The sequence below is a fragment of the Aulonocara stuartgranti genome, assembly GCF_965226115.1.
Source record: "Aulonocara stuartgranti genome assembly, chromosome: 3".
NCBI classification, from domain to species: Eukaryota; Metazoa; Chordata; class Actinopteri; order Cichliformes; family Cichlidae; genus Aulonocara; species Aulonocara stuartgranti.
The window spans coordinates 41316333-41330898 of record NC_138941.1 but is presented as its reverse complement, the minus strand read 5'-3'; the positions used below and the strand labels follow the sequence as shown (position 1 = coordinate 41330898).

General features: G+C 40.6%; 1 protein-coding gene across 2 annotated transcripts in view; it reads right to left on the bottom strand.

Moving 5' to 3' along the window:
* adisspb (adipose secreted signaling protein b) overlaps positions 1 to 14566 on the bottom strand; it is a 56160-nt gene that overhangs the window by 7701 nt on the left and 33893 nt on the right. For both annotated transcript variants that reach the window (XM_082526329.1, XM_082526330.1), the window contains exon 4: positions 1522 to 1660. In XM_082526329.1, coding sequence (XP_082382455.1) covers positions 1522 to 1660 — 139 coding nt within the window. The remainder of the gene's footprint in view (positions 1 to 1521; positions 1661 to 14566) is intronic.

Below are 14566 nucleotides of genomic sequence, written 5' to 3'. Positions count from 1 at the left end.
AACAAAGAGTATAAAACCTCAGCATTGGTGCCCTGGATGGTTTACCTGTCTTGTGATCATTCACTGGAGATAGGTGAGATAGTTGGTCAGTGAAAACGTGTTACAGAATATGAAATGTCTCATTTTCCCTACATTTTGATATCAGGTCATCTTCGAGCCATGATTCCTCAAAGCAGTTTTCTAATATGATCATAGTCTGAGGTGTTCAGTTGGGAACTTTTTTTTTTTTTTATGAGATTTTGATATAAAATGACCCAAATGTATTGTAAACACAGTACCAATGACCTTTATACCACAAAAGGTCTGCCTGACTCACAGTTTAAACAGGAAACTAATGACTGTAAACTGCAAATGCAGCTTGTTTTACATATACTGACTGGGAAAGAACAGGGCTTCGTGTCACTGAAAGTGAGGGCTGAAGGATGGCAGCTGATTAGTTTAACAAAATAACTATCAACATGTACCAGCTTATCTCACAGCTTTAGATAAGCATTTAATTGAGTTTTTAGCCTGTATTTCACCTCTCAGGCAACATACATGTGAGCTGTTAGTGGAAGACATTTCCTCCATTTAATTGAGATTATTGCAACTGTAGTAACTGCTCTGCTCCCAAATTACAGAACATATGATAACTCATCTAATCTACAAACATTTCTTCTGTAGCCAAGCCTCTGTTTTTATTGCAACACATTTTGTAGTTAGAATAATGATAAAGGTACAACTAACGTCAATAGCAGCCTGCATGCAGATCATTCTAGTAACGCTACTCTGTGTTGTTATTATGGTTTTTTCTTCTTAGCATCTGCTTATTAAACGCCGGTAAGTCTGACAATATTACAGAGTCTGGTCACTGACTAAAGCCGGATTTATGCTCCTGCTTTTGTCTCTGTTAGCTCTCAGAGAGAGGGATTATGGGAGTTCAACCAATGCAGAGGCTACAGAGGTACACTCGCCTGCAGTCCTCCAAAAACAGACAACACAATGTAAACCTTGTGCGATGTACTCTGGAGAGGCTACAAAGCTTTGTATAGCAGCGCACAGGCTAACAGGGCATCATACGACTCCTAAAGGGATCAGCCAAACAAAGAAAAAGAAGATGATATTATGGTTTTAAAAGCAATAGGAGTATAAAACCACAGCATTGGTACTAACATATTAGACTTTAGGCCAGCCTGTTGTGCAGTCCTTATGCTATATTCACTAATCTGTTACTACTGATTTGGTTTTATTACCTAAAGCGAATCTAAAATAATCACATCTGACATAAAGACTGCACTACATGAAAAATGATTTTCCCATTTTTGACTTTTTCAGTAATCATTAAGCTAACATGTTACATAAGACTGATCATGATGGACAAATCCCAAACCAGTGACCTAGTTTAGCTCAAAGTCATCAGTCAAAAGATGCGACACAGACAGGCATTGATCATTTGAACGTAATTACAAATTTACATTATTATTACTTTTCACAATTTTAATGGAAAACTGTTTTTTGTTTTTCCATCGCTCGTGACCTCACCCTCTTGTGCCGGTGTGATATCAGTGATCCGGAGGTGTGGACCGGGTAGCGGCGCTGGACACACATTTTTACCCAGAGCTGGGATCTCAGGCAGGGTGAACACTATTTCATACCGGTGCTGTGTCTTCAAGAAGCCGACCTGTAGAGAGGGAGAAGAGGTTTTAAACAAGAGTCCAGCACAGATTTAGAGATGAAGGCAAATCATTTTGTTTTCTTTCTCCTTCCTTTATTCAGCCACATCAAAGGGAAAGAAAGGTTAGCTGAGCAGAGACGGTCTATATAGAGAAGAAAGTGGTTGAGCCGTGCTCTCACATTTCATAGTGTAAGCCTATTACGGGTACATAAAAATGATTTATTTTATGGATACATATAAGCGCTCCACTACCGGGCTGAGTTTTCCTTGAGAGAGTCCTCTAATTGAAATGATTATCTGTGGCTTCAGTGATTGTAATCCCATCACCTCTGCCAGATTTTCATTGTAGCCTGATGGGGAAAGAAAACCAAATTACCCTCTGAATTTCACTCAACTCCAAAATCATTTTAGTGATGTTAATCGCGCGTGTGTGAAGCCTTCAGCACTTATTCTTCTACTCAAGTATGAAAGCCATCAGCTCCAGCACCCAAACAACTTTAGCACCCAATGATGGTAGACATTTAGCATAGCCAGGATCAAGTGCAAGAATTGCAACAAAAGAAAATTAACACATTTGTTTGATTTCAGTACTTTTGAAACAAAAAAAGGCAAACAGAGAATAATTTTATGTTTTCAAACGTGAGAAATTTAGGCTTTTCCAAGTTCTAATACAAACAAGTTCCACATATAAACAACGCACATAGCATTCAGCAACGTGTAATTGCCTGAAACTTGCATTCCTTCCAGTGGCCAGGGGAGACTTTTCTAACTAAAGTCTATGGGAAAATTATTCTCTTCTAAAGTGATTTATGATCTTAGTAAAAACACTCCAATGACGACCTTATGCTCTTTCAAAGTTGAGCTAATTTCAAATCTTAGGTAAAACAGTATAATACTCATTTTTGCAAATGAAGGTCCAATTTGGTGTAAAATAGACAATAATCCTATACATATAGCATTAGTTCACAACAATAGTCATCTCAAGGTGCTTTATACTGCAGCATAAAGAGGTTAATATATTACACAACATTCTTTTTTATGCAAGTCACTACAGCATGAGCATACAGTATCACTCGGTTTCTAAGTCAGATCCAATAGTGACTCATTACATATAATTTAACTCTATAAACCAGAGAGTGTAGATCCATCTTCTTCATATATTTATTCTTAGGTTTTATTATATTAAAATACGAATGTATTTATGATTTAGACAGCTGCTCAGGTACCCAACAGTTGATTCTGTTCATCTGGACGCAGCATTTTCAGTGAGCAAAACGTTTCGGCACTCATCCAAGTGGCCTCTTCAGACTGTAGTGACTTGCTTAAAAAAAGGATGTTGTGTAATATTTTAACCTCTTTCAGACTGAAGAAGTTGCTGAAGAAATTATTAGCCCTGGCTTTGGTGATTGTAATCCCATCACCTCTGCCAGATTTTCATTGTAGCCTGATGGGGAAAGAAAACCAAACTACAGGGAGTGCAGAATTATTAGGCAAATGAGTATTTTGTCCACATCATCCTCTTCATGCATGTTGTCTTACTCCAAGCTGTATAGGCTCGAAAGCCTGCTACCAATTAAGCATATTAGGTGATGTGCATCTCTGTAATGAGAAGGGGCGTGGTCTAATGACATCAACACCCTATATCAGGTGTGCATAATTATTAGGCAACGTCCTTTCCTTTGGCAAAATGGGTCAAAAGAAGGACTTGACAGGCTCAGAAAAGTCTAAAATAGTGAGATATCTTGCAGAGGGATGCAGCAGTCTCAAAATTGCAAAGCTTCTGAAGCGTGATCATCGACCAATCAAGCGTTTCATTTAAAATAGTCAACAGGGTCGCAAGAAGCGTGTGGACAAACCAAGGCGCAAAATAACTGCCCATGAACTGAGAAAAGTCAAGCGTGCAGCTGCCAAGATGCCACTTGCCACCAGTTTGGCCATATTTCAGAGCTGCAACATCACTGGAGTGCCCAAAAGCACAAGGTGAGCAGGTCAGCCACTAATCAGAAGGTCGGTGGGTTGATCCCAGGCTGCATCCTGGCTGCATGCCAAATATCCTTGGGCAAGATACTAACCCCGTGTTTGCCTACTGGTGGTGGTCAGAGGGCCCGGTGGCGCCTGTGTCCGGCAGCCTCGCCTCTGTCAGTGCGCCCCAGGGCAGCTGTGGCTACAATGTAGCTTGCTATCGCCAGTGTGTGAATGTGTGTGTGAATGGGTGGATGACTGAATGTAGTGTAAAGCGCTTTGGGGTCCTATGGACTAGAAAAGCGCTATACAAATGCAGGCCATTTACCATTTACCATTTACTCAGAGACATGGCCAAGGTAAGAAAGGCTGAAAGACGACCACCACTGAACAAGACACACAAGCTGAAACGTCAAGACTGGGCCAAGAAATATCTCAAGACTGGTTTTTCTAAGGTTTTATGGACTGATGAAATGAGAGTGAGTCTTGATGGGCCAGATGGATGGGCCCGTGGCTGGATTGGTAAAGGGCAGAGAGCTCCAGTCCGACTCAGACGCCAGCAAGGTGGAGGTGGAGTACTGGTTTGGGCTGGTATCATCAAAGATGAGCTTGTGGGGCCTTTTCGGGTTGAGGATGGAGTCAAGCTCAACTCCCAGTCCTACTGCCAGTTTCTGGAAGACACCTTCTTCAAGCAGTGGTACAGGAAGAAGTCTGCATCCTTCAAGAAAAACATGATTTTCATGCAGGACAATGCTCCATCACACGTGTCCAAGTACTCCACAGCGTGGCTGGCAAGAAAGGGTATAAAAGAAGAAAAACTAATGACATGGCCTCCTTGTTCACCTGATCTGAACCCCATTGAGAACCTGTGGTCCATCATCAAATGTGAGATTTACAAGGAGGGAAAACAGTACACCTCTCTGAACAGTGTCTGGGAGGCTGTGGTTGCTGCTGCACGCAATGTTGATGGTGAACAGATCAAAACACTGACAGAATCCATGGACGGCAGGCTTTTGAGTGTCCTTGCAAAGAAAGGTGGCTATATTGGTCGCTGATTTGTTTTTGTTTTGTTTTTGAATGTCAGAAATGTATATTTGTGAATGTGGAGATGTTATATTGGTGTCACTGGTAAAAATAAATAATTGAAATGGGTATATATTTGTTTTTTGTTAAGTTGCCTAATAATTATGCACAGTAATAGTCACCTGCACACACAGATATCCCCCTAAAATAGCTCAAACTAAAAACAAACTAAAAACTACTTCCACAAACATTCAGCTTTGATATTAATGAGTTTTTTGGGTTCATTGAGAACATGGTTGTTGTTCAATAATAAAATTATTCCTCAAAAATACAACTTGCCTAATAATTCTGCACTCCCTGTACCTTCTGAATTACCTCATCCAAGTGACTTCTTCAGATGGAAGAAGTCACTTGGATGAGAAAATGTGTCTCCCACTAAAAACACTACGTCCAGATCAACAGACTCCCCTTTTGGGGATTTATTTAACTGGATGATTGAGCATGCATCAAGAAGCTGCTCAGATAGTTTAGGAAGTTTAAGAAATTTGAAATTTTGTCAAACGTTTTCATTCTCTGACAGTTTGTGCACTTAGCATGAGGCCACAATCACCATCATCAAATGCACTGATGGGAGTGGAAAGTTCTGCAAAAAATCTACTAACCACTGTGACCAGATTTCTACAAAGAGCAGCACAACTCAGCAGGTCAAAATCAAGCGGAACCAATGTGGGAGTGAGTACTGTACTCGCCAAATTGTTACAGGGTAAGCACAGGTTTTACACCTTAGGCCTAGATTATACTTTGCAGGATATGAATACAGTGAGCTGGAGACCCGACGGTGGAGTAGTCTTTTCTGTTATACACGTTTGATTTCTGCTATATTGGGCCTCTCTTCCTCCCACCACATTCCACATTAGGTTCAGTTCAGTCTGCCATTCTGATAACCCTCTGCAATAAATTAACACCCAGTGACAACTATCACAACCACAAAAGCTGTAAAATGAGACATGCATTTTTTCAGTGATAAATTCAGTGTTATTTGCAATAACTAGCCTACCGCTCTCCTCATGTTTGTGTGAATCATTTGAATACCCTTCTCCCAAAATTGTTGTGCACTGAAAGGGAAACCTCCACCCAGTTTAGTTTGAAAAATATTCATTGTGCCTCTTTATAAAATCTGAGCAGCAGATCTTCAACACCAAAAGAACATTTTGCACTGATGCTGCCCACAAATCTGGTCCATAGCAACCAACTGAAAACATAAAACTTGGTAAAAGATCTGTAGAGTCAGTCAATTATCCTGCATTTTATGCTCAAACCTGAGATAAAGAGTATTATAGTTGGCATAGTAAGTGCAAGACAAAGCTGCAAAAAGTTAGTGTGGGATGATATAGTAGTAGAGATATAGAAGTAGCAGCCTCATATTAAGCAAAGAGAAAAATTCATGAGGGGGAGTTATCACAGCAAGTGGTGAAGAAAGCTGTGCAGAGGAGACGAGATATACAGATACATCGAGAGTGAGAGAGAGAGAATGAGACAGCAGGGCCATGCAGGCAAGGAGAGATAAGCGTAAAGACCCTCCAGCTAAAGCTGCAAACGGCATTTTCAGCCCCACGCGACCCCTGGTTAAAGCAACGGGCAGAGCAGAGGCTCCAAACAGCGCTACAGAGACAAAAGGGAATGCTGAAGGAGTGCTGCAGAGAAGAACAATCGTTCTGTGAGTGTAGTCCCACGCACGTCCACACACTGTGAAATTCAAATTTCAGGCTCCACATTAAAACAACAAAATAAAGAGTTTAGGCAGGAAAAAGCCCAACCAAACAGTTGGAAGTGAAAAACTCAGCGTGAACCATTTCAGTTCATAAGAAAAAGAAAGCATTCCTGTTTTTGGTATTACAATATATCATGTGTAACACTGGAAGCGTTCACCCAAAAACAATGGTCCGATTCAGCTGGCTGACAAATACCACACATTTCAAGAACTCGTCACCCCACTTCACCAAGACAGTTCAGTCAGTACTTATGAACACACAACACTGACTGCTGACTACATGTAGAAGCAGGGAACGCTTACTTGGAAGACATCACTTGTGAGAACAAAAAAAAATTCTCCGTAGACCGAGTGAGCCACTGACTTGCAAAGATTGAGCTGTAAGCTATTTGTCTGGTTACATTTGCTTTATAGCTGCTGGCAATACTTACATAACACATAAGAAATTAATTTTTGCTGGACTTCAAAGGGCAACTCCATAGAGTCAGCTTCATTTATTCAGAGTGCCGACATGCAGCTTAAGCAGATTATACTAGGAGCACTCAATAACTCAATCAGTTACCAGAGTAACCAAGGTTACTGAACAACATATAAGTTTACACTGCTATGTAACCATTTCAGTCAGTGCTCTCACTATACAGGGAGTGCAGAATTATTAGGCAAATGAGTATTTTGTCCACATCATCCTCTTCATGCATGTTGTCTTACTCCAAGCTGTATAGGCTCGAAAGCCTACTACCAATTAAGCATATTAGGTGATGTGCATCTCTGTAATGAGAAGGGGTGTGGTCTAATGACATCAACACCCTATATCAGGTGTGCATAATTATTAGGCAACTTCCTTTCCTTTGACAAAATGGGTCAAAAGAAGGACTTGACAGGCTCAGAAAAGTCAAAAATAGTGAGATATCTTGCAGAGGGATGCAGCAGTCTCAAAATTGCAAAGCTTCTGAAGCGTGATCATCGAACAATCAAGCGTTTCATTCACAATAGTCAACAGGGTCGCAAGAAGCGTGTGGAAAAACCAAGGTGCAAAATAACTGCCCATGAACTGAGAAAAGTCAAGCGTGCAGCTGCCAAGATGCCACTTGCCACCAGTTTGGCCATATTTCAGAGCTGCAACATCACTGGAGTGCCCAAAAGCACAAGGTGTGCAATACTCAGAGACATGGCCAAGGTAAGAAAGGCTGAAAGACGACCACCACTGAACAAGACACACAAGCTGAAACGTCAAGACTGGGCCAAGAAATATCTCAAGACTGGTTTTTCTAAGGTTTTATGGACTGATGAAATGAGAGTGAGTCTTGATGGGCCAGATGGATGGGCCCGTGGCTGGATTGGTAAAGGGCAGAGAGCTCCAGTCCGACTCAGACGCCAGCAAGGTGGAGGTGGAGTACTGGTTTGGGCTGGTATCATCAAAGATGAGCTTGTGGGGCCTTTTCGGGTTGAGGATGGAGTCAAGCTCAACTCCCAGTCCTACTGCCAGTTTCTGGAAGACACCTTCTTCAAGCAGTGGTACAGGAAGAAGTCTGCATCCTTCAAGAAAAACATGATTTCCATGCAGGACAATGCTTCATCACACGCGTCCAAGTACTCCACAGCGTGGCTGGCAAGAAAGGGTATAAAAGAAGAAAAACTAATGACATGGCCTCCTTGTTCACCTGATCTGAACCCCATTGAGAACCTGTGGTCCATCATCAAATGTGAGATTTACAAGGAGGGAAAACAGTACACCTCTCTGAACAGTGTCTGGGAGGCTGTGGTTGCTGCTGCACGCAATGTTGATGGTGAACAGATCAAAACACTGACAGAATCCATGGATGGCAGGCTTTTGAGTGTCCTTGCAAAGAAAGGTGGCTATATTGGTCGCTGATTTGTTTTTGTTTTGTTTTTGAATGTCAGAAATGTATATTTGTGAATGTGGAGATGTTATATTGGTTTCACTGGTAAAAATAAATAATTGAAATGGGTATATATTTGTTTTTTGTTAAGTTGCCTAATAATTATGCACAGTAATAGTCACCTGCACACACAGATATCCCCCTAAAATAGCTCAAACTAAAAACAAACTAAAAACTACTTCCAAAAACATTCAGCTTTGATATTAATGAGTTTTTTGGGTTCATTGAGAACATGGTTGTTGTTCAATAATAAAATTATTCCTCAAAAATACAACTTGCCTAATAATTCTGCACTCCCTGTATAGAGCTTAATATAACTAGAAGTAAAAGTGTTATATACACAAATCTCCTACGTTTCTGTGGATTTGTTTGCACTTGGATGCACAGGAGTTCTGGTTGTAAGCAAGAATTGCTCATTTACATGTCCAAAACTACTAGAGCAACCTTTGCAATCACTTCAGTTGTATCTTGGTTCAGAAAAGGCCTTTTAAAGAGTAAAATGGGTGAGTATGATCAGCCCATGCAGTAAAGTTAAATAGGTTCCTTTAAGCTATGAAAACAGCTGGCAAAAAGTTGAAAATACATTAATGTAACTTACTGTAGGAAAGGGGTATTTTTTAGCTCCCGTTTTAAACCACCTCTTGTGATTTAGTCCAATATCAAAGATCAGCTCATTTTATGTTGCAGAAAAATGCTGTTAGGTACTATAATCGTTTTGAACCTTTGCAATCTACATTACAAACGTTGTCGCTTAGAAGTTGAGGGTGTAGCACACTTCTGATTACAAGGTGTTTGCACAGGTCGCCTAGTGCAACTCAGATTGGTGCAATCATTCAGTTTGGCAAAGGGCTGCAATCAATCTGAATCAGTCTGCGCCAATGAGCCAATCTCCTTTGTGACACTTATTTACATTAGGAAACTCGAGTTGGTTGTTGAGCACCGATTTCAATTTGCAGTTAAATCACCATCCTGCAGCAACTACGTCATGCTTGGTTGATTCTGGTTGGACTGTAAATGTAGTTAATGTAAATTTCTCTTTATGTAGTTGAAAAGGGATTTGTAATTCACCCGATTATCACAAACGGATTGCACATATTTGCCAACTTGACTCCATTCAATCTCAAAGTGATAGCGGACTGACCATTAACTCACCAAAGTCAATGTGAAGCTGGCAACTTTTTGCGTGTGGTCACAAACCAGATCCCTGGCTTCAAAGCAAAGATTTAAAAGACAAGGAGACTGCAATTTGCACAAAGTCATGAAAATCAAAATACTATTTTCCATGCTGGGAATGTACCATTACAGTGTACAAAGAATAAATATGTCAACTGCACCAAAACTGGTTAAAAAATGTCCATTTACATTCCAGTACTACACGTCATTAACTTTTTTCTTGTCTCTCCCATATTTTGTGTTCTGCCCTCTTTATTCCCTACCTCATCCTCTTCTTTTCATCCTCCAACACATCAGAGTCAATGGTGTTCCCTCTCTAATGGTTAAAAAGTTGAAAAGGAGTTTGTCCTTCCCATCTTGTTCATGCTCATCTTGTCCTAATATTGTAGGGCCTTTATGTGGTCAGCAGTGTGGTTTGGTGGTGGTGATTAAAACTGTGCAAAAGATCCCAGATGGAGACAAGGAGAGACAAACTCAAGGGTCGCAAGTTAGTCTAAATAAATGGGAGGAAGGTCATCCGGTGCAGAAAGGGCAGATAAAGCTGCTGTGGAAAATGAAGCCTTCATTATACTTTGCTGTGGACACAGACAACTGCAGACCCAACCGCTGAGTAGTCTTTCCTGTTAGATTTCTTTGAAGTTTGCCACCTGGGGCGCTTGCACAGTTGGTGCATTGTAATGTAAATTCTAACGAGTCCGTGCGGTCACACAAAACAGGAAGGCGCACGTTCTCTCCCACTCACCGTCTGATGGGGAAAATGACGTTTCGTTAAAGCTGAAAGTATAAACAAGGCTTAAGAGAGGAGCCAACACTACCGCTTTCATTGTTCCTTCATTGTTCAATTCATTGTTTCATTTTCCTTACACAAAAAGTCTGTATGTAGGCAAAATCCTTGTGTTCACCGAATTACTGGAAGGCCCATCTCTTTTAACTCTAGTTTGGTCTCCATCAGCTCCTGAGTGGAATAAATGGCTCTTTTGTAGGTAAATTCCCCCTGTGTACTAAACAACTACCACTTCTGCAGTGTTTATCTTGAAGAAGAAATCTTTAAGCGTCAAGAATCAGCTTTTGTTTGCAGATGTGTTACTACAAGAACAACCTCTAACAACAAATCACTTTTTAATATACTAGATGTATTAGTTCCACTTGAAGCTAAAAGCAGCTTTTCCTATTTTCATCTTCTTATTTTGTGTTAATCTTTCCAGCAGACAACCACACACTCTTCACTAATTAGCCTTTAATCTGGTTACTTAGTAATGAGATTACTGGTAATCTGCATGTAGAACCACTAATGTTATGCAGAGCAACACCTCACCTTATGCACTACAGAAACTAAACTTCATAAACACTTTAAATTTAAAAACGTGTGGCTTCTTCAGCCGGTCTTTGCAGCACTGACAGCTGCTCATTTGCATCACCGCGACTGAAATTTCTGTGCAGAAACACTGAATAGAAAATCTGCCCGACCCGCACCTGACACATGGACATACACAATTTGTGAAATGTAAATTACCTTCATCAGGGCTGCATTCATACAGCTGTTGGATGCATAGCGCTTCCATCCCACGCACACCCACTTCCTTAGTGGTATGTCTGCAGGGATTGGCACCTTCCTTCTCACCCCCTAACCAGTTCATTAGCGATGCCCCCTCCACAAAACCGAGCTCACAATATTCTGGGCCTGCACTTACAGAGCTTTTAGAAACACGAGTGCACAAACGGGCCGATCTGTGACTGAGAACTAAGTGTCTGCAGTCCATCCACGCGCTCACACACAACTTTTAATCACAATGATCTGGCTGTGAGTGAGAGTTAACACTTCAAGAGGCTTAGTAACATGAACTGAACTTTAAGACATTTCAACTTGGTTTCTGGTAGGGCAGTTATCATCTGAGGAAAGCTTAGAATAGTCACACGCACATTAACAAACACACTTTTGTTACTGCAAAATTAAACGTATGCGCAAGTTAAAAAAAGAGATCTGTAATCACTCATCTGCCTGCTTTCCTGGGTGTTCGGCTGTTAGTCTGTTCTTTACATTGCTTCCTCTTTCCCACGTTGTCAAACTCAATGCTGACATCATTACCCTAGTCCAATCATCTTCTTACCAGCCTTCTTTTAGCCAATCAGCCTCCACTCTCTGCTCTGTCATTCTCCCCTTCAGACTTCAGACAACCCAAGCCTCCATCCTTACCACAATCAGTGTCTAGACTACGGGGGTCCTGACTAATAGCCAAATACATTAATTTTTCCATCTCAATAAATCAATAACTTTTTTTTTTTTTTTTTAAAACACACCTAGAGTGTTTTAAAAAAAGCAAACCCATGCCATAAAACTCCCATCACACAGTTTTTGTGCTGATGTTAATACAAGAGGAGAGTTGGAGTCCTGCAGGTACCGACTCATCAAAGCGTCAGTGACTTTTACACACCAGGAATCAGCAACCTCGCTCTGTAAATGGTCTTCCACTTTGTGCCCCAGTTGTTGTGTTTTTTAAACACTTCAACTTTGCAATAATACCAGGAAGGAAATCTCATAAACTGACTTGTTGCAACGGTCACATCCTATTACAGTACCATGGGCTTTAGAATGGCCCCTTCTTTCACAAATGTTTGTAAAGGCAGACTCCATAGCTAGCTGATGGGTTTTATACACCAGTTACACTTGTACGGTGGCCCTGAGAGGTCAAATGCACTGCAGCTAAAGTAAACAACAGTCAAAAGAAGAACACTGAATAAGGCAGACAAAACAGTCCTACTCGCAGCCTACCAACAGCTGCATCTATGAGGTGGCTGTACCTCAGGTGGTAGAGGTCACCTATTAATCGGAACGTTGGTGCTTTGATTCCCATCTACTCCAGTCTGCACACTACTTCAAGATACTAACCCCAAGTTGCTTGCTGATACATCAGAGCAAGAATGCATGTGAATGTTAGATAGAAAGCACATACAGAGAAGCTTTGAGTGCTAAGATGGAGTAGAAAAGAGCTACATAAGAACCATTCCATTTACCATCTATGGTATCAATTCAGAAATCCTAGGTGACTTTGCTTTCTTAAAGTCACAAGTTTTTCAGAAAACTTGACCTCTGGCCCCTGAGGTCAGATTCTCGTAGATGCACATGTGGTATCAATTGAAATTCCTACGTTGCTTTGATCTCGAGTTACCGATTTCACAACTTGGTTGTTGGTGTTGCCCACCTGCTCGCCCATCCATCAGGGTTACAACCCCATCTGACTTTTACGGCTGAGGGGTAACATGTAAAACCACAAAAAGTGCAAAGTTCCAGATAGTAATTAAGAGAATTACCAAAATTATTACAATTCATCTGTAAGGGAGACACAATGGCTTTAAATTTCATCTACATGAGCTGCTCATGGTTAACTAGTGAAGGCTGAAACCTGAGATGCAGGCTCTTTTTCCCAGAAAAGTTTTTCCCTTTAATAAACCTTGTTGGTAACCTCTGTGTTTTATAGCTCTAATGTTGTGGGAAGTAAGTAATTATTTCTCTGTTGTCACCATCATGTTGCTGCAGCCGCTGTATGTTGACAGGGGTGGTTAGGTTGCTATAAGAAGCCAGAAAGTGTCTAAATAAGCCCAAGTTTAAGTGTAAAAGGCAAGAACAAACTTGCCTATTCAATATAACCCAATGTACTCCTTACTACATATTCAATATTTTATATATACATTAAGATAATAGCTGCTGGCTAGCTGGCTAGTAAGTTGTTACCCAGGTGGCTTACAGTTAAGCTAACACAACGAGAGCAGGAAATAAGACTTTAATTATTTGAGTCATGAGTGGTAGGCACACAACAGTAGCATACATGCTGTTTTTACTCCTCCCGTTTTCATCCTGTATGTGCTTGCTGTTGGTTGAGCTTGAAGTTCCTGCTGTGCCTTTGAGAAGATACAGCGGACGGTCAGCTTCACACATGGATAAGGGTGTGGGGGAAAAAAAGTCCATCTTTGCTTGCCAATTACACTGAATTGAGAAAGTCGACCACTTTATCATGTTTTATAACACACAACAGTTTTCATTCAACATTATAATATGACTTTGTGACTTTGGGGTTTGATTATTTTGGGACACATGTCTGGTATGCAAATTTTATGAACCTGCCCTAACACCAAGAAAATAAGAATCAAATTTATGCAGCGCTTTCTCGCTGCATCCACCTCTTTGTTTCAGAGTTGACCACAGACACTTAGCCCGAAACAAGAATCTTCATACTGAAGTTTGCAGTTATGAATCTGGAAAGTTACACTCGGAAGACTTTAAAGGCACCGTTAAAAAAAACACCAACAACATGAGAAAAAGAGATAAACAACAACAAATCTGTGACACTACTTCAAAGTGAGATGTTATTTCAAGTTGCTGTTTATGTTATTTTAAACTTATTTACCAAAGAAAAAAGAATGTTGTAATAACAAAGATACATTGATTAGTGAACAAACATTCTCATAGACTTAAAAATTAATCCATTAAAATGACATTGGGGAGGGCACTTGTTTGTGGAAGCCGCCAAATTGCCCTACAATCTTGATTACAGTGTCCCAGATGGACATCACTCTTCTGCCTAATCGCGTTTCATTTATGTGACTAAAGACCAACTACATACATAGTACGCCTTATAAGTCACTTTGAATTTAAAGATCACCCCTGACCTTAGGTCAAAGGTGATCTTTAAATACTCGTCCACAAGTTTGAGGTGCTTGTTACACTGAAACTTGGGCTTTCTGGCTTATTATAGTAACTTAACCCCACACTCCCCCATCAACAGAGTGACTGCAGCAACATGCTGGTGACAACAGAGAATGAATTACTCACTTTCCACCATAATAGAACTACAACACACAGAGGTTACCAGCAAGGTTTATTGAAGAGAAAATCTTTTCTAGTAAAAAGAGTATCACTGCAACTCATATTTCAGCCTTCACCAGTTAACCATGAGCACATTTATGTAAATGAAACAACGCTTGACTCAAACACGAGTTTCTGGAGCCAACTTCAGTGATCAATTTTGCTTTAGTGGCATGATGAACCTGATGTTTACGATGAATGAACATCGGATGGATTGCCAT